We start from the raw sequence: 21,879 nt of genomic DNA, 5'->3' as shown, positions 1-21,879 counted from the left end.
TCATGTTATGAATACTGCAACATAACATTAGGGAATCCCCTGCCTATGGCAGCTCAAGTGTTATGAATACTGCAACAGTGAAAAACAGGACATCTACCATTATGGTAAGATTTTACAAAACTGTTCTTTCATTTCTTGTGAAGGTAAGAAGAGGGACAACCTGTGTCACCCAAACCTTTTACAAAATACTTGTCTAAGGCTATTAGCTTTTGTTATGCTCACCATAACTAAACTATTCCAAACAGGGTCAAGGCCCACTCTGCCAGTGCTTAACTTCATCTTTGGCTTTTTTGAAAGGGTTCAAAGCCCACTCTACCAGCGCCTTGGCTTCATCTTTGGCTTTTTGGAAAGGGTGTGATTCTAGAAGCTGCTACTTGGTTTTCTGTACATACTTTCTCAAGCTTTGCTAAGACCATTGTCCAGAGGCTCCTGGACTCTTCTCTTTCCACCTCCCAAATGCAGTTGACTAAGGTAATCTACCCTTATAGCTAAGGGTACAGCAGCAGTGCTTAATATGATGAACATAATAAATAGTTGCCGCTCCCTTCCTCTATCCCCCCTTTTGTTTGAGTGTTTTTTTATGCGTACATGTATTTTTTTCCCAGTGTTGCCCTTTCAGGGCTCAGCCTCCTTCTCTCTGCTGACAGGAAAGCTCTGAAGGTCTTTGTACTCAAACTAGTCTTCTAGTCAGCTCATCTCAAGCTGCCTGACAGTTTGGTTGTGTGGAAGGTGCCCTGAAGGTTTGAAAGCTGGATGGCTGTTATATCCTTGGCAGGATATAACCAATGTAGCTAAGGCTACTGCAGTAGTGATTATTTGAGCATCTGCTGTTATGGTCTGTTTTACTTGGCAAAACTGTACCGTATTAGGCTTGGCTGGGTGTACAACAACTAAGAGTTTGTATAGACTTAACAGAAAAGAGAGAAAAAAAAAACAAGCATAAGGGTTGTACATAGGTCAAGAAGTGCACGTAGTAAGCACGAAGATTGCTCATTATTGTTTATAGGGATTCTGTGGCAACACTCACAGTGAATGAAAAGGAAATAAGGAGCTGTGTGAGTAATGGTTTATTAAGGTAAAAAAAAAACAGAATGCTATCTAGATAACTCTCATCTGCTATGATACAGGTTTAACGTTGTGATTTTGTCCTTCAGCCTTGCTCATCCTTGATTTTCAGTGCACCTCATAATGTCAGACCTGGTTATGTGTACATTTTTATTCAGTACTTAAATTAAGCCTATGCAAGCATTCACTACCACTAACTGTATATAGTTTAGTGAATAAATGCTTTCTATTGTAAAAAAAATAGTAAAGTGCTTCTCTTTCTGACCCACTGCTATGATTATAAGATACTACTGTGATTTTAAATGCTTGAAGGTTGAGAGTTATGGCTGTCTAGGGACTTAACAGCAGCAGTTCATGTTTCAGAGTTTGTAATTTGCCAAAATAAATTCTGATCCTCCATGAAGGAGAAAATAGTACAAAATATTTTTACATATGGACATTGTTTTTAGAAACAGTTTAGAAATCAGTTTTGTTGTTCACTGTACTTTGAAGAAAATCTACATTCTTGTATTTAGTTATAGGAAATAATTACTGCAGCCTACTTTTTTCATAGAATGTTCTGATGGTTACATTTTTCTTGCAGATAATCAGTGCAACCACACCTTGTGCTGACTTTTTCTTCCAAAATGCCCGTATGTTAAAATCAAAGACATCCCCATTGCAAGCAAATGTGCAGACTTCTCAAACTCCAGGAAAGCAATCTGTCAGAGATTCGCTGACTCTGGTACAGCAGTGTCATGAGGTGGAACTTAACATCATAGTATTATGGAAGGTATGTGTATTGGTTGTACGTGATCCGTAGCATGGGTATGTAAGATTTAGTGGATAAAAATAGCAGATTCCTGGATTTCCATTGCTCTGTAACTGCAAAAGATTGCTTTGTTTTTGTAATGAAATGGAGCTGTAAACCCAGAGCCAGTGGTTCTGTGTGTAGGTAGGGGGATATCTGTGTTCCCTGAGTCCTGCAAAAGACTATCATTGGAACTAGGATGCATTCCTGTTCTAGAACAGTTTCACATATCTTGTATGATAGTATTGGGCCTTGTAAGCCTTCTCTGTTCATATCTTGCTTATCAAGTAAAATTAGCCCAGGTGTCATTTTATATTAATGTGTGTTGAGTGGATCATTGTTACCTGTCATGGGCCCCGTAAAGGTGATTTGTGACAGTGGTATCAAAACCAACACTCCACAGTATACTCATATTCTCAACATTTGCTCTTTTTCCCTGTCTTGTTTATTATTTTGTTTTAATTAATTATGGTATGAATAATCAGTAAACAGGCCAGTATTGAATATAATGGCAGACCTGTACAGACTGAGCTAGTTAATCTTCACGCCCCCCGCTCTGTCTAGCCATCTCGATCACGTGAGTCATGTCATTCTTCTATATCACTGACTTAGTGCTAACTAGAAAGTTTAAGAGCAGTAAAGTGTTTTTTCTTAAGTGCACAAGTAATCACACACCAACAGTATGCTAGTGGTATTGTATATGTAAGGTAGTGGTGTAACCATTACAGCTGTAGGGAAATCTGACATAGTTGACAGAAAAGATGAGCTTAATCATTTGTATTTGTTTCATGGTCATTTGTTACTATTCTGTTCATATGAAGCTGTCCGTCGTCTTCCTCGTGTACTCTGGTAATTTATGATTAGATGAAAGTGATAGCATTGTCCTACACTCTGTAATGTCTGGATTATATGCTTTTGACCCAGAAGGATGCATACATTTAAATAATGTTTAGTTCAGCAGGAGCTTGCCTGAAGAGTTAAATTGTCTTGAGAAATATACCTCAGAAAGGGTAAGAAAAGCTGCAGCTTTACCTTTCCATTTGCAGTAGAGAAAGTATGTGGCTAACCCATATCTATTTCAAAGGCAAGTAAAACAACTAAATGATACATTTGAATGTAGAAAATGACCTTTGTATTTTGACAGAAAAGAGTAAGTCAGTGACTTCCTGACTGAAATCATTGTTGCAGTATTCCAGCTGACGTCCAGCCAGGGTACCTAAATCTTCCATTAGCCATACATCCAGTGTATGACCTCAACCTGTGAGCGTAGGGGTACATTAGTGGACTTATGAGTGTAAATCCTCAGACTTTCTCACTGCCAGCCTGAATGCAGGTCTTGCACCCATTGGTCTGATCTACGCATAGTCATTTGTACTGTAAGTCGTTATGGATTCAGGTAAAGTAGCCTGTTGTGGAACCTTCCTTTTTATCAGTGATTTTGTTAGTTATCAGCTAGGAGGGGAAAGTGTAAGTGCAGTAGGCAGAAACTCTACAAATACCTCCATTCCCAGTGCCGTTTCTGCTTAGGTGCAGACCATGACTACATATCTTGTTCCATCTGCCAGTCCTTTGTATTCAAGACTTTCCGTTCCTGGTTGTCATCATTAAATATGTTCCTAGAGACTCAACAGGTAAAGTGCTTTATGCACTCTAAGGTGGTGGATCCCCTCTCCCTTTCGTATTCGAGTTTCAGATCCGAAGTCTTCATTAAAGCTAAGTACCCCATTGGGGAAACTTTTTTTCTTGCTCCAGACCGATGTCAGAAAAAGTTAATAATTGTATTTCTTGTGGAAAGCAAATACCTCATAAGGACTTTCATTCTTACTGTATTCCTTGCCTAGGCCCTGACCACGACGTTTCAAGTTGCCGGTTTTGTGCTAGATTTAACCAACGCACCATTAAGAGTCTGTATGATTATGCATTAAACTATTTTGGGCGCAGATTTAATTATAAAATGTCATCGGATAGCCATCCGATTACTGGAGTTCACAAAAAATGCAAAGAAAAAGAAAAGGATAGACAACAGAGGCCCAAAACCGATGACGAAGCTTCTCCTAAGCCAGTCGCCGGTTCTCAGTGAGGCGCTTTCACAGCCCGTGACACCCGCTACTTTAGAGTCGCAGGCCGCTACCTGATTTTTTACAAGTACAGCCACCTAGGTTTAGTGGACACTGGCCTACAAAGAATTAGTCCTTTCCAATGTCAGATAGACCTCAAAGGGGCAGATCCAGACGCTCTAGAGGCAGATCCCAGGTGCAAGGTTCATACAGGTCAAAGCAATGGGGTGCTTCTACCTCTAAAAGTGGAGAAGACAAATCATACAGGAAACAGTCCCAATGACTCCCCCCTGCCTGTACCAAGCACTTATCTCCTGGCAACACCCTTAGGGGGAAAAATAGCACTTTTTTCTCAAAATTGGCACATTATAACCCAGGACAAGTGGGTTCTAAACATAGTGTCACAAGGCTACAAGTTTCACTTCCATACCCTGCCAAAGGCAAATGGTTGGCCAGATCTGCCAAAAAATCATTGGGCAGAGGCACGAAAACAAGTCTCATCCCTCATGGACATGGGGGCTGTTCAACAAGTACCACAGCAAGAGCAGGGACAAGGATTTTACTCAAGACTGTTCCCGATACCCAGAAAGGACAAAGCCTGGAGACCAATACTGGACCTATCTATTCTAAACACATTCCTGGATATGCCAAAATTCAAAATGTTGACCTTGCAGCAGCTTCTGCCCATGCTGGGCAAAAAGGCTTGCCTCTTGACTTTAGACCTAAAAGAGGCATACCTGCATGTCCCAATCAGGCAATCATGCAGAAGATACCTCCGATTCAAGGCTGGCTCAATGCATTACCAATTATCTGCACTGCCCTTTGGCTTATCTACTGTGCCCAGGGTCTTTACAAAGTGCCTGACACCAGTAATTACAGACAAAGAGGAATACAAATATATCCTTACTTGGACGGCTGCCTAATTCAAGCAGAGAACAAGGACATTCTACTACAGCATCTGGCGTTTGTGAAAAGACTTTTAACATGCCTAGGGTACACAGTCAACGAAAAGAAATCAAAACTAGTACCCTCTCAAGAGATAATATTCCTGGGTGCAAGCTTAAATACAACTGCCCAGATGGCTTATCTCACGCCAGACAAAGAAAGGCAACTGACTACCTATTTCAACAGATTGGCAACAAAGGCCCAGTTATCTGCAAGAAAAATTCTGCAGGCTTTGGGCTTCATGACATCCTGCATCCTACTAATTCCATGTGCAAGACTGCATATGAGGAAACTTCAATGGTACCTAAAAAGTGTCTGGATGCAACACTGCCACAGCCTGGAAACAATGATTACTTTCATTCCCTGCCTGCAACAGGAGTTTCGATGGTGGGCGAAGGCTTGTCACCAAAACAAGGGACAGCCATTCACATTACCCCCAGCCAGGCAGAACCTAACAATGGATGCATCAGATTATGCCTAGAGGGCCCACATGGCAGGAAGATGCATTCAGGGCACCTGGTCCACAAACCAAATGCATCTACATATCAATCAAAAAGAGATGCTAGCTGTTCAAAATGCCCTGACAGCCTTCAAGGACCTACTTCATCCGGGGCAACTACTGATAAAGACAGACAGCATCACGGTCATGTGGTATATAAGCAAGCAGGGGGGCACACATTCTTTCCCCCTTTGCAGACTGGCCATGGCTTTGTGGGACACGGCATTGACTTACCAAGTTCATCTGCAGGCACAATTCCTGCCAGGAAAGACAAATACTCTGGCAGACGAACTAAGCAGAAACCTCATGGATCCCCACGAGTGGCTGCTGGATCCACAAATCTTCAGCATGATAACAAGGAAATGGGGATGCCCGGACATAGATCTATTTGCCTTCCCTCACAACTACCAACTAAAAAGATTCTGCACAAGGACTTATCACAGACAAGCATGGAAAGTGGATGCCTTATCTTTCAGCTGGAAAAACCTGTCAGTATATGCCTTTCCTCCACTGCCTCTCCTCCCCAAGGTACTCTTAAAGGTCAGGCAGGAGAAAACAAAGATGATACTGATTGCCCTAGACTGGCCCCACCAGTACTGGTATCCGATCTTAAGGAACTTGTCTCAATGCCCAGCTTGGACCTTACCTCAGATACCTCATCTACTGTCTCAACAAAACCATCTGATCCTGCACAGCCAACTCAGGACTCTAAACCTGGCAGCTTGGTGGATAATGTAGCAATACAACGCACACCTCTCAGTAAAGTTGTGATGGATGTCATTTTGGAAGCCAGAAGGCCTAGTACTAGGAAATCTTATGCTGGAAAATGGAAGAGATTTTGTGTTTGGAACCAGGCACAAAGAGCTGATATAGCTGTACCAAATATTCCTCAGATTTTGCAATACTTAACTGAGATGCTGAACAAAGGCCTATCTTTTTCATCAATTAAAATTCATGCCTCTGCCATTTCGGCTCATTACAATACAGACCCACTAATTTTTCTCATCCTTTATTAAGGCAGTACCTCAGAGGAGCCAAACATTTAAGGCCTCCAAGGAGATCTCCAATACCTGCATGGGACCTCAATTATGTCTTGGAAAAACTCACCCTACCTCCATTTGAGCCAGCTGCTATTGCTGATATAAAGTTTTTATCTTGGAAAACAGCTCTGCTCCCAGCAATAACTTCTGCAAGACGAGTGTCAGAGCTACAGGCACTCATGACTGTGGAACCTTTTATCATTTTTTATCCAGACAGGGTCTCTCTGAGGACAAACCCAACATTTATGCCTAAGGTGGTGTCCAGCATGGCCCTTAACCAAACTATTCATTTGCCAACATTTTATCCAAATCCACAGAACAAGGGGAAGAGAATTCTGCATTCTTTGGACGTACACATACAGCTTAGATTCTATTTAGACAAGACTAAAGTTTTCAGGAAGACAGAGCAATTACTAGTGGCATATGCTGCAGGATCACAAGGATAGACTATCTCCTAGTGGCATATGCTGCAGGATCACAAGGATAGGCTATCTCCAAGCAGACTATTTCAAAGTGGATAGGCCACTGCATTCGTTTTTGCTATTCACAGCATGGCAAGCCAGTGCCTAAGGGCATTAGGCCACATTCAACCAGAGCTGCAGCCACTTCAGCAGCCTTTCTCAGGGGAGTACCAACTAAAGACATTTTAGAGGCTGCTACTTGGAGTTCAGTGCACACCTTTACAAAGCATTATCATCTGCCACTTTACTCTAAATCCAGGACAGGCTTTGCCACTGCAGTTCTGCAGGGCTTCATAGCCACTCTTAATGCTGTTTAGCTCCAGCCTCCCAACCATAGCTTTGGGACTCTACCCAAATGTAGTGACTGCAACAGTGAAACACGAAGAACATAGTGCAGTTGTGTACACTTACCATAAATGTAGATGTTAGAGTGTATTCACTGTTGCAGTCCAGGTTACCCACCTGCCATCCCCCTTATTTCTGCCTGGAACTTATCTTTCCTTCTCTGATCTATACAACCTATGTGGTGTATTTGCTTGCAGATGAAGGTAAAGTTTATATTGGTGCATGTATGTTTTTATATATATATATATATATATATATATATATATATATATATATATATATAGAGCAAGTGACATCTGGGGCAAGAAAAACTGAAGAAAATGGTGTCGGCTGCATCTTTTATACCCCTGACGACCTGACGTCAGGGAAGGGGCGACTGCAATCGACGCAGGACCCAAGACTTTGGAATTCAGGCTGACTGAGGGCAACCTGCCAGCAGGATTATCCAAATGTAATCACTGCAACAGTGAATACACTCGAACATCTACATTTATGGTAAGTGTATACAACTGTACTTTCTCTAGGTTCGCTGGGAGCAACCATCCCAATGCATCCACTAGACAGGTTGCATATGAGGAAAATACAGTGGTACTTAAAAAAAAGTATATTCTCAACACTAGTACCTCCTGGACAGCACAGATTCCTCTCATGCCATGTGTAAAGAGGGGGATCCTTTGGTGGATGTCACAGGTGAATCTCAGTCCAGGCCTGCCTTCAAGATGCAGGCTCTAAGTCAAGTGTTGCACACGTATGCCTCTGACGAGGCTTGGGGGGGCATGGACAGGGATTCATATTGTCCAGGGTTGCTGACAACCCAGTCTCAAGGCAGAACACATCATCCTGAAGGAGATCAGAGCTCTCATTCAGGACGTACAAGTCTTTTTCCATCTCTAGAAACCAGGACCTCTAAAAGGTATTCACTGACAAAACAATGGGCATGTGGTACAATAAACAAGCAAGGAGGGACAAGACCCTACCAAATGTGGATCTAAATCAACTTTACTAGAAGTAACAAAGATAAAACAACTGGAAATAGGATCTTTGGAAAAGGGGAGGAGCAAATTACATAGGATAAATGGGAAATGTGGAATCAGTACATGCAGAAAAGGGACGAGGTTTAAAAGTAAGCAGGATTGAAATGAGCTATGTGGTGGTTGACTGACACTGACTGGATATATTAAAAGTGATGCATGTTTGCAGCTACAGTTGTGTTGGCACGGTTTGTAAGATATAATGTTTGCAAACTGAGATTGTGTCGTTATGGTTTATTTTCATTTATATAAATGTAAGATTGCCTGTGTTAGACATGAAAATTTAATAAAGAAAAAAAACGTACCAAGTCTGCAGGTTGGCTCAGACTGCTTAGGTCCTGGCCATCAAGGAGAAGTTGTCCCTTCAAGTGATATACAGCCTCTCCCGGGACCGTGTCCTGCCAGACCTCCTCAGCAGGTCCATCGAAGACCCCTATGAATGGATGCTCAACAACCAGGTCTTCATAGACATAGTCCACAAGTTGGGTACACCACCTCAGATAGACTCTTTTGCCTTGGAGAACAACAAACAGCTCCTTTTTTTTTTTTTTTGCACAAGGAGTTCTGGTCTTTCCAGTGGACAGGAATCCTTCCTTCCACTGTCTCTGCTTTCATAAGTTTTACTCAAAGTCCAAAAAGAAGGATTTTGGTAGTGACTCACTTTTGGCCAAGGCAGCATTGGTTTTCCCTTCACTATCTCTTAGCCACGTGCAGTCACCACAAACTGTCCTACAAAGTGGACCTGATCACACAACAGAAGGGATCATTGCTTCACCCCAACCTATCATCCCTCAGCGTAACCCTGTTGACAATAGGATTCTGATCCTTTCCAGACACTAGTTTTCTGAGGATGTACTTTAGGTTCTCAAGGAGGCAAGAAAACCCACTGCCCAAATCCTACACAGCCAAATGGAAGAGATTTTCAGTCTGGTGTCAAGCTAAAAATCTGGACCAAATAAAATGTGAAGTTCCTCTTATTTTATCTTGTGTAAGCTCATGAAAGGTGATTTGGCATATTCATCTGTTAAAGCCCACTTTTCACCCATTTCATGCCTTCCCCTTAACTCTCAAATTATGTCCAGTCTTGAGGTCGTACATTTTTTTAAAATGGATCCTGCACTTAAATCTTCTAAGAAAACCTCTACATATCCCTTAATATCTCAACTATGTGCTGGATTTGCTGTGTGCTGGAAAAGCTCACTCTGCCTCCCTTTGAATTAGCAGCCTCCTCCAGTTTCAAATTCTTCACTTGACAAATCATTTTATTGGTAACTCTCAATTTTGCAAGACAAGTCTCAGAGCTCCAAGCACTTATGGATACTCCACCCCCTTCCCTATTTTCCGTAAGTACAGTGTGTCCATGAGGTCCAGTTCTTCCTTCATGCCTAATGGTAAATTAGATGTCCCTTGTTCAGGCCCATCAACCTGCGTACTTGCTTTCCCAACCCACAAAAAAGAGAAGAAAGAATTCCACATTCCCCTGGATATACACGTACACTCCACTTTAACCTGGACAAGATTAAGTCTGTTAATAAGTCAGAGGAACCGTTTGATTCCTTCCTGGACTCTAAGCTAGGCCAACCAGTATCCAAACAGACTTTTGCTACCTGGATTTCTAGGTTCATCTTTTTTTGCTTCCTTAACCATGGCAAAACTACATCCTCTTTCCCAAAAGCTCATTCTACTAGAGCAGCAGCCTCTTCTGGAGTTATATATAAAGGGGTAGATTCCCACCTAATACCTGGTCTTCATTGCACAGTTTCACTAAACATTACAGAGTAGATGCCTTTTCCAAATCCAGAACTTCCTTTGCCAGGTCAGCCCTCAGCCATCCACCTTTTTATGCCCTTAACCTTTGTGTCACCCATTTGTTCGGAATACTGCAAGAGTGATTTCAGTCAGGATGTAGTACATTTGTGTAAGAACTTGGCTTAACAGTAGATGCCCTACTGATCTCTTTTGCAGTGTTCTTTCCCACCACCTCCACCCTTCTTTTCCTTTTAATCTCCTGTGCTGGTTGGCAGTTTCTGGGACCTTTCTTTTCTCCTTGTTTTCCCTTCCTAACTGACCACTTTCTTCCCAGATGACTGCTTTGGAGATAGTTTCTGGATTTATGCTTATGTACCCCTGCACTTGTAGCCTGAGGTCATACATGTAGCTAATGGAAGGTTTAGGCTTTGATTATCTGGCCAGCCATCAGTGGCAAAAAAAAAAACAAATCTGTTTGGAATACTGGAACAGTGATCAATAGTATGTCTACAGTTATAATAAGTTCTTACACAAATGTAGTTTCAAATTAGTATCCAGAGTTCAGAATTCCAAATTAAGTGCTTAATCTATAAAAAACTGTACAGCTTGATAGAACATGTATAATTTAAAATAATGTATAAAAAAAACAAGACAAAATGACTAAAGGACTCACTGTGTCAAAACACCAAAGTTTAAAGCAAAATATACACAGTGCAACCATCAAGGCTGTGAGCAGATCATGCTAATGAACTGTTTGCTTTAGGATCTGACAAAGCAAGTATTGTGAAAGCGCTTATCCGTTGTGTTTTAATAAAACAGCTTCAATTATCGATCTGTCTATTGGATTTATGCTCACCGCCTTGGTGGTCGTACTGTGTATATTTTGCTTATAATTTAAAATATCTTAGTAATTTATACAAGGGATGAAACATACGGTAAAATACCGTGAAATAATAGAGAAAGTATTGCATAAAAAATATTAGAGCTGTTAAAAGCAAAATCAAAGAAATGTGTATTTGGAGACTAGTATCATAGGGGACTCCCTAAGCCACCGTGGTAGTAGAATCTAATGATGAGGAATCTTGGGTAATGGGATATGTACCTGAAAACTGAATCTAAACACAGCTTTAGGGCAGGATACTAGAGGGTATAAGAAGGTTGGTAAGTTTTCAGCAACTATTTGATGTTGGGAGGACCTGTGTCATATAAGACTAAATAGATCAGAAGGAGAAACTTATGTATGATAGCAAACATACAGCCAAGACAGTAAAGACTCCAAATGACCAGAGTAGTAGGATGGCAACAGCATTTTAAGGAGAATGGGCTTGATTACATCAAGGTGTTCTTTGATTACACTGGTTTTATTATTTCTGTCTATCAGGCTGTCACTGGCTGTTTTCATTCACAGTTTTATTGTCGAAATTAATGTTTGCACTCGTTGAGACATTCCTCTCTGGTTGGTTTCATGTACAATTTTTATTGGGATATGTTTTGTTTACTTTCATTATTGATTCAGTTCACTCTTATTGATTTGTCCTTGTATTAGGAATTTTAAGTATCATTAACAGTGCCTCATTAAAAGCAGGCTAAGTAAAGTTGAAGTACCAATAAGCAGCCAAGTAGCAGAGTTCGGCAGTGGCTGCAAGTAGTCAAGGTCTGTGTCAAGAAGCTCCATCTACAAAAGGTTTCAGTAATCCTGGAATAAAAAATCTGTGGTGTGAAAATACTACAGACAGGTTCTCATTCCTGAGATGAAACATAAAAAGTAACAATTCAGACCTGGTCCTTATGTGCTTGTCTTTCATTAAGAGTTATCCCAAGGTAGTTACCTATGATTTAAATGTAAGCTTATTACCCCCAGAAATTGTTAACCGGTTCAAGGCTGATATATTTGAGTACTGAAGTTTGGAACACATAATGATTTCATTGTGTGTTCCAAACTTCAGTACTCAAGTATATCAGCCTTTCTTTGGGGTGTTGAGCTTGAGTTGGTCATGAACCAATTATTGGTTGATGCAGTTCAGATCATGCACAGACATTTCATGAATAATATAATGTGCTGAACAAAGAAAAGGTATAGCTGTGGATACACCAGAATGAGAATGGTAGGATGAACTTCTTTCTTAAATGAACTGTCCTTAAAGTAGCACTTAAACAGGGAACCACGAGACCCATGATAGAACCTTGCCCTGTATATTCATGACTCCAGGTATGTTTACCTGTTGTTGACTGTGTATCAGTTACATTCACGGTGGTAGTACTTATCTCTTCACTGGTGTATACATATTTCCCCCTGTGCCTAATACAACTATCATGTTGCTGTTTGCCCATTTATTCATTCTTCCTGACTGCTGGCATCCCAGAACACTGTGAGAGGGACATAAGCAATTGTGGGTATGCCCACTGTACAGCAGTGGCTTAGATTTTTTTTTGTATGTGTCTGACACCTCTGTCCCTGTTGAAAGGAAAAAAAGGCACAGCACCAGCTGTGCTGGATGCTGTTCCGGTCCCTGTTTCTACACAGCTGTGAGTTTAGCTAGAGACATTGTCCATTCGTTAGTGGGCTAATACTCCCCAAAGTCCTTAGATGCAGGTGCTGTATTATTGGATCTTGACTAGGTACAGCTGTTGTGATGGGTTTCCACCAGTACTTCTCTCAATATCTCCCAGGATGGGTGAGCCAGCATCAGATATTAATTTTCATCTTTCTCATAACCCCCCACCTCCACCCTCCAGGCCACTAGCCATCTCTGGTCATCATCTAGTGTGTAATCAGGAAAAATATTCTCCATGCTATGAATGTGTGTAATGGGATCCTGTTTCACAAGGCAGTATCCAATATCAGAAGCTTGGAGATGAGAGCCATTATCCAGTCTCATTGACATCGCAGTCTCTATCAAGTGATGCCTTGCTTTGAAGAAAAATGCTTTCCTTTCAAACAAACTTTATCCAGCAGGCATCACTGTAGATGGGAACATCTCCAAGTTTTGGGAAAGAGTTTGATGCTCCAGAATTAGATTATTCAGTAAGTTTAGCACCTGCAGAGACCAGTCTTCTTTGGTGAGAATCAATAAAATAGAAAATCAGTATGCTGGATAGATACTGACAGAGGTGGATGCATGGCTTTTTTCTGTATTTTGTGTTCTCTTGCAAGTTCAATTCCATCCACTACAATCTTTGGAAGAAGGTCTATAGACTAATTATCTCAACACCTGAAATCTTTCCTAGGCTCAAACTCTTCCACTACACCCATAATGCTCAACACTTCACCTCTTCTTCAGATCTCTTTTGCCTTGGAAAAGCTCATGTCAATAGAATGTAGCTTCAGACTATCTTCACCACAGGGATCTCCTGCCAAGGATAGTCCAACATCCAGACATTATACCAAAGCCTTCAGATTTTCTATGCACTGTACATCACATGTATGTTTCTCATTCAGGATATAGGGCGTAAAGGTAACACATGGACCAAGAACTTCTTTGCTGCCAGTCCAAACGCCATCATCGCTTGTCGGTGTGAATACCCTTTGCTGTGCTGAATTCCTAGTTGTCAGTTAAGTGCCCCATTAGGACCTTTTATCTTTTTTCTTTGATCTTGTTCTTTTTTTTTACCTAGAATTCATGTCATCCAAGAAGGGAAGATGTCAGTGTGGGAGGCAGATTTCCCATATGAATCATCACAACCAGTGTCTTTGTTTGTCTGGGTGCTTCCCACGACCATATGTCCTGTAGCATTTGTAAAGTGTTTGTGCCTAAGACTCTTATAAGTTGATTGTCTTCCCTGGCTGTCTATCTCGAGAGCCAGAGGTTAAACTGTTAGCCGAAGGTAGCATGACGGAATATTCTAACCAGAGGTACCATTAAGCAAGAAGAAGGCCAAGAAATCTCGTCCAGATTCTTTGGCTGTCCAGTCTCCACCAGTCGTTTCCATAGTAGCGGGTGATAAATCTGTAGGCCGTCTGGTGTCTACATTGGACTCCCCTGCCATGACCCCGTCAGAGACCAGCATGGGTCCTTCCTTTCACATGTCCACTGAGGCTTTGCAGGTGTCTGCACTGGACATTGAGAGGGAACTACGGTTGATTATCTGGGAGGGCCCTAGAGGGATTCTGCAGATTCTGGTTAGGGAAGAGGTTCTGTGTACTCTTATTGAATCTTGTCAAGGGCTGGAATCCCTGATGTTTGTTAGGGTTGACATCCCTACCAAGGAAACACAGAAGGCTAAGCATACTTCTATGTGCCCTAAGGATCTTCAGAGTGGATGGCAGGAGTGTTTACTTAGGGTCTGTTTAATGCCTTAATGGCCTGGGTTTCTTTGCCTACTCCCTCTTGGACTTCTACACCTTCCAAGTGGGCTAGGGAACCAGGTTCCTCAGATGAGGATTCAGACTCTGATGATGGGTCTTTGTTCTACTCTTCCCATATGTATTCACCTTTGGCTTATGGTTCTAATGAAGAAGAGTCTGTGGGTCTTGAATCTCGTTTTTGAAGAACTGCCTTTTGGAAACACCATAGATGCTATAGTGTAGACAGTGGATTTTAGAGAGTGGTGCAGTGGTTAGCTGTGTCGTTTCATAGCAAGAAGATCTCCGGTTCAATTCTAAGCTGGGGTGCCTTCTGTGGAGTCTGCATGTCCTTCCTGCGGTTGCATGGGTTTCCTCTGGATGCTTCAGTCTCCTCCCACATTCCAAAGACACGTGTCTGGAGCATTTCTTCCCAGGCCTCCACTGAAAATGGGCTCTGTCCCAGTCATACTTTCTCTGTAAACAAATGGTAAATAAATAAATTAGTAGAATGATAGAATGCTTTAAGTGGGCTTCTTCTCAAATGTCTGATACCCAGAAAAGGTGGTATGAGCTGCTTCAGCTAGATGTTCCTAAACCTTCTGCAGTAACGTCCTGTGTTGGCTGCTTTGTTAGACACCTATATAGCTGCGTCTAAGTCTCCTGATTCTCATCCTCATGCTCCAAAGAAGCCTGTCAGGTTCTGTAAGCTTCCCGAGTGTTCTGCTGACCCTGCTGTGGTGTCAGTTTCCCTAACTATTTACTTTTTTCTGTGAGGAAAAGTGTTGTGCTTGTGCATAAAATTGTGAGGGCCTAGGACAAGTGTGCTGGGCAGTTGGCACTAAAGAATTTTACCTACAAAGTTTACATTTTTAGTAGGTAGTTATCACCAACTCTTTTCTCCACTCTCAGAGTACTTTCATAGCCGGGACATGTATCTCAGTCTCAGTAGCATTATTGAACTCAACCCCAGCTGCAAGAATAAAAAAGTTATCCAAGAAGCTTCACTCTTCAAGCCAGCTTCTTTAGTGCCTGAAATGTTGATGGGTGACTCTGTTGTGGCATCGATTGTTCTTGATACTGCTCATCTTTTTTTGCCTGGTCCTTCTGGTGTTGCACCTTGAGCTGCACCAGGAGGCAGGCATGTCCTCTGTGGTGTATGGTTGCCATTTTCTGGTAAGGGAGAACCACACTTGCCTTCAGAGAAGGTGTTAGGGGATGCTTCTTTGCCTGGCCACTCTGAGAAGTATCTTGTCCATGGTAGGGAATATATGTTTAGCTGCTGCCTTTCTTTTGGGGGGGGGTCTTAGGAAAAGGAAGCATAAATCTAGACATGTTTCCTCTCCCAAAGCAGATGGCTGAGTGGCTGAGATTGGTGAAAGGGTTCTTGAGAGCCTTTCAGACTTTGAATGGTAATTATCCTCCTCAGAAAAAGAGAATTTCTTCCGTATCAGATAGATAATCCCAAACTGAGTGGCAGGAATTGGATTGGAACTGTTTCCCATGTTCCTTCTTTAAAGAATAGAGAAGATGACACTGAATGGAGCTTGATCTTAGATTCCCTTCCAGTAAAAGTCTTTTCTGATACTCTTGCTAGTATGAGCAAATTATTTCAGTGAGAACAAAAAAAAAAAAATGTTTAGGAATCTCATCAACGGTATTGTGATATATTACAGGTAGATTTGCCTCAGTTTGCTGTTTTGACAGTCTTAGAGGATGTCTTTTTGCAGCCTGTACTTTTCCTGACAGTCAACTAACTGCTTCTGAAAAGTATGATAAAGCAGTCTAAGCTGCTGCACTCCAGTAAGTACCTTTTTGTCTAATCCATGGGCAGATTTTGTAGTAATTTTCTTGTAAAAATCAACCTTTTCCAACCTTCTTTCAGCTGCCATTGTTAACCCTTCTGACAAACCTGGAAACGTTTTGGATAAGTTTGATAAAAATGTTTATTCTTCTACTCTGGCCTCCAGAATTGTACATCTTTAGGCATGTATGCTAAAGTTTTTACTGGCTTCATATAATAATTTAAGGAATGCAATTGGCTGATATCCTTCCTTGATATACTAGAGTACCTCTTCTAACCCTTCATGCTCTGCTACACCATTTCTGAAAATTCCTCCCAATCTGGTGTCAGTAGCTCATTCCACCTAATACAGAGAGAACATCTGAGAAGGCCCAACCCACTTAGTTTCTTTCCTTCTGTTCCTCATTTCCCCCTTTCTTAAAAAAAAATAAATAAATAAATTGCTTGAATCTCCTTGTGTTCTGACTGTGCTTCTCAAACATTTTGGAAATATAGAGTATATTTTAGTGCCTTTATTAAAACTGTATTTGCCTTAATATTGCTACAAATCAAGTGCTGTAGGTTGCACTGCATCTGAATTGTTTGTGTTGTTTTAGCTGCTTTTATGTATATATATATATATATATATATATATATATATATATAGACTTTTCTGTATATGTAGACTAGCTATTTATTCTACTATATTACTGCTTCTTAAATTGTTTTTCAGTTGTGCACTTGCCTTGCTTCATTTAAAACGTTGCTAATTTTGTAGAGTTTTAATTGCATTTACTGTTTAGGGTTACACACTCAAGTGCCTTAGCCTTTTCTGTGTTTATTTACTGTATTATTTAGCCTGTTTTAACCACAAATCCCCCAGAAAATGCTATCTTGTTTGCTCGTTTCCCGCCTTTCCTAGCTAGTATAGTCCAGATCCCAGGATTTACTGGTTTCAGGACTTTATTTTCTGTGTTCAGAGCTATCCAGACATTGCTGTAGTAGAGGGAAGTCCTACTGCTTACCAGTGGGAGTGGTGAGTATTGTACTGCCTATCTAACACTAGAGGAGTGATTTCCAGCTCTGAAATTGTAATTTTATTAGCCATTTTGGGCTGATTTCTATCCGTTTCAACTTTCTGGCTTAAAAACGTGTTTTTCTCGCATCGTGCAGCACCGCGGGGCTACGGTTAAACTATTCCAGGTGGCAGAAAGTCTGCTCTTCAAATTTTCCCTTAGAACTACTAGTTTTTCAGTAGTAGCACTAAAATCTGAACCCCTGTGAGTAGCACTTGCTCTAGAACCTGCTGGAAAGCACTAGGAAATCTTAGACTGATACAAGCATTCAACTTTCCTTGTTAATAAGGAGAAATTAATCGTAGGCACTAAACAGCCTATAATTGCAAAGTACCGTGCAAAGGTAAGGGAAAACAGCTCTTGTACTTTACAAAAAAACACCTAAACAGGCATATCCAAGGGTCAGCTTCCAGTGATTTCTCCTGTTCACCTGGCGAATCTGGGTATACTGGGGCAATGCAGCAACTGCCTCACGTACACAGACAACCCTGTCCTCCTACCACCCAACACTGCAACCTGCGGGAGATGCACTTACATAGCCAAACTGGAAGCAAAGCTCTCTCCAGCCAAGATTGTGCTAGACAATCAAGAGGAGAAGGTTAACACCTGCACTACACCTCAAGCAACACATAGCCCTTCAAAACCCACACCATCAACACCCATACATAACACTAAACCCACATATGCGGAGGCCATTAACATTAACCTGCCCAAGCAACAAGGACCTCCGAAGCTGAAACGCAAACACCAGTCACAACCAAAGTGACACACAGCTCACAACACCAGTGTGCCACTCAACAACAGCCCCTAAGGCAAGACAACATACCCAACACTTTAGTCATAGGTGACTCTATAGTCAGGCACACTGATGTCCCACTCACCAGGCTGAATAAAGAGAAAATTACTGTCAGCTACACGTCGGGTGCCAGGATCCGCCACATAACGCATGCACTCACAACAAGGACAAATATGACTCTGCCATTGTCCATGTTGGAGTGAATGACGTGAGATGTACCTCTCTGGACTACATAAAAAGAGACGTGGAAGAGCTCTCATATCATGTGGCCCAGGCAGTTATGACCCTAGCCCTGAGTAGCGTCCTGCCTTCACCCAGAATGATACCACAGTATAAGGACAAAATGATTGACTTCAACAATTGGCTGAGCTTCTGGTGTCATTCAAAGGGGATCCAGTATCTGTCTGCCTGGAACGACATTATCGACAAACTACGATGCTTTGCCAGAGATAGTCTGCACCTCCCGCCCCTGGGATTCAGGTTACTGGCTAAAGCTCTTGCCACCCCTTTAGTGCCTTTTTTAGGCAAGGTTCAAAGGACAAAAACTGCCACCGTAACAGATACACGCATGCAAAATCTGAAGGTCATGCTACTCAATGCTACAAGTCTAAACCTCAAAATGCACTCACTCAAGGCACTCCTAAAAATGGAGAACATCAATGTCTGTGCAGTAGCTGAGACCTGGGTCAAGGCTCCAGAAAACACCCCTGCAATACCAAGCTACAACTCTTACCACACTTTTCGGCCACCAAACCAAGACCGAAACACTAAAGGTGGAGGCGTGTCCATATTTACCAAGGATTTTCACACCTCCAGGCTAGTTGTCTAACACAATGCATCTGAAATTCTCCAGGTGCAACTAACACTAGGTAAGACTGCAATCCAAGTTGTAGCTTGTTACAGATCCCCCACCATGCCCCAAGATTCTCACTACACCTTTCTAAACATACTTGAAAATATTAAGATACAACCAAACACCCTAATACTGGGTGATTTCAACTACCCTGCCATTAACTGGGAAAACTACTTGGGTACCAACTCCTTTTCCCAATGGTTCTTGGAATTCATAAATTCCAACACCCTGGATAAAGTAATCCATTGTCCCACCAGGGGCTTCCAGTATCCTAGACCTGGTCATTATCAACATGGGAGATAAATGCTCCACAGCAGTGGTCACCCCCTCATTGGTCAAGTCTGACCATAAGCTAATCACCCTTCACATCCATATCCCACCCCCACCCCCAGTAGTGAAACCTCTGTAAAAGAAACTTCTCCAAAGCCAACTTCATGCTACTCAAGTCAGAAGTGAATAACTTCATGACACCCATGCAGATGGGAGCTGAAGAATCCTACACTGTACGAGCACATCCACTTGTGCATGAATCGTGCCATCCCAAATAGAACAAAGATGCTGTCCTCCAGAAAAAGGAAGCCAATCTGGTGGTCCCTTCTGTGACGCCCGTGCCCTGGCCCAGCAATCAAGGAGCCTCAATCCTCACCACTAACACCAGAGAGGGTGTCTCATATATGAAATAAAGATGACAAATACACACAGTAAAGTGCAATTTCCCTTAAGAGCACACAGAGATCAGAGTCAGTCCAGGGCTGGTCTGCTCCCTTGCTCTCCAGGTTCCCAATAAGACTCCCCACTGGCACAGCTATAGGGTCCAGATCTCAGCCTAGTGGGCAAGCTAAAACCTCTAGCACCCTCTCTGTTCGAGTGCTTCATGTCCCTGCCCAAGTAGCTGACACACACACACACTCACACTTTGAGAAGAGTTTATACAACCACACAGACACTCCTGGGGAAGGCTGGCACAGGTTCTCCAGCTGTGCCCACTTTTCCAGACTTTACAGTAGTACCCTGCCACCACCCACTAATAATTATCAGCTACTCAAAGGCCCTTAAATGGGTGTCCAATTATTATTGTGCAATATTATTATCCAATTGGTAAGTGTGACTAAACAATCAAGGCTTATTTGGAGTGACTTGTACAGTAATCAGTATAAATATGCAATGTACTCTAGAGCTTAACTTATCTCTGCACAAAACAACCACAGTTGAAAGGTTTTAAAATATTTAATAATAAATAGTAAAAACACAAGACAATACTTCTTACTACACAACGCTAGTCAAGAGTTCAGAGATCACAGAGAAATACTTAAAATAATTGGTATAGTTCTGACATCACAGAAAAACATGTAGTCTAATCTTTCTAGTTTCTAGCTATTTCTAAACGAAAACTCAAGTCTAAGATAACTTACATATGAGCAAGACAGTGCTGAGAGTCGGATGGGCAAGACATAAATGTTGAATAATCTTGGGTTCTCTCTGTTTAAATTGAAATTACAGTTCTGATTCACATTACATCATTCTTCACTTTTTCCTTGGGTTCCCAGGCTACACATCACATCATTCTTCACACTTCCCTGGGTTCCCAGGCTAACAGAACTACATTTACATTCTTAACATCTCCTTTTGTTATCTTGCAGCTGGTCATGAAGCAGAGCAATAAAATACATTTGCATGTTCAAATATAGCAATTTAACTCCTGGTTAAAACAATAGAAAGACTTTCTTCATCTAGACCCTTTGGCATTACTGTCTACATCCAAGGGTCACCACATGCTTTACTTTGGTGCACTGTTGTCACATCAATTTCCAGTTCAACATGTAATACTATTTCTTTACATTTAAGAAACAAGCCTGTAGTTTATACATTCATATTTACAAATGACAGATTCTATCTGGCTAGGCTGGCAGCTTTCATCTATCTTTACCCACTCTTCACATATCTCCCCCCTGGAGAACTCAAGCTAGTTTTTCAAGTGATCATTGAGAAACAATGCTTGAGAGGGTTAGGTTGATCTGAGAGTACATTACCCCATTCCCTGTCTTGAGAGCCCATCTGCATTGGCATTGCTAATCCCACTGTGGTGCTGCATTGACATATATGCTTGTAACCCCAGGCTCCATCTTAGCAACTTGGCATTTTGCTGGCTAGCTCTGTTTAACCATGTTAGGGGGTTGTGATCTGTCATAACAGTGAATTTTCTTCCATACAGATAAGGCTGAAGTTTCTGCAGTGCCCACACTATGGCTAGACATTCATTTTCTACAGCTGCATAGCATTCTTTCCTGGGTTGGAGCCTACGACTGAGATAAACTACTGGGTGCCATTCTCCCTCTGAAGAAATCTGGCTAAGAACAGCCCCACCCCATGGTTCAAAGCATCCACCTGCACAACAAATTATTTGCTGTAATCTAGACTGGATAACACAGGGGGTCCTCCCAAAGCTTCTGGAATGCCTGCTCACATGCTTGGGTCTACACTACCTTATCTGGCCTGTTCTTCCTTGTCAGGTCTGTGAGGGAAACAGCTATGGTACTATAACTGGGGACGAACTTTCTGTAGTACCCCCTGTCCCTAAAAATGCCCTCACCTGCTTTTTGGTAACAGGTGCAGGCCATGCCTGAATGGCTTCCACTTAGGCATGTTCTGGCCTTAAAAAGTAGTAAAGTCCCAACAACGAGTTAGAATCACACTCTGACTTTATTCTTGCATATACATGAAATAACCAGTGACTTAGCGCTTTCACCAATAAGTTGGCTTCTTCAGAGTCATTGGGCTATAAAATCTAACAATTTATATAATCCCTTCAATTAACTTTAGACCAATCATGAGCCTTGAACTAAAACTCCCATACCCACAGTTCTAAATATTGCCTATAACACAATGGTATACTTCAACATCCACAACTTTTGACACAATTGTGTAGTAAAAATGTATACATAGAAATGTATGTATAAAAACTTATACATTGCTATAATCTTGAAACTTAAAACATAATAAACTGTGACTGAACTTTGTCAAACCACTTATTAAACAGCTCTATTTAATCAAAACATTAACATTAAAGGGACACATTTATTATCAATAAATACATATGTATTTAACTA

General features: G+C 41.6%; 1 protein-coding gene across 1 annotated transcript in view; it reads left to right on the top strand.

The window, feature by feature from the left end:
* TRAPPC8 (trafficking protein particle complex subunit 8) overlaps positions 1-21,879 on the top strand; it is a 3,178,250-nt gene that overhangs the window by 2,984,875 nt on the left and 171,496 nt on the right. Inside the window, exon 24 of the mRNA XM_044065843.1 lies at positions 1,649-1,837. Within this exon, the coding sequence (XP_043921778.1) occupies positions 1,649-1,837 (189 nt within the window). The remainder of the gene's footprint in view (positions 1-1,648; positions 1,838-21,879) is intronic.

Source organism: Protopterus annectens, chromosome 3.part0 (genome assembly GCF_019279795.1).
Source record: "Protopterus annectens isolate FY-2018-M chromosome 3.part0, PAN1.0, whole genome shotgun sequence".
NCBI classification, from domain to species: domain Eukaryota; kingdom Metazoa; phylum Chordata; order Ceratodontiformes; family Protopteridae; genus Protopterus; species Protopterus annectens.
The sequence above is the reverse complement of the archived record's forward strand: the minus strand, read 5'-3'. Positions and strand labels throughout refer to the sequence as shown.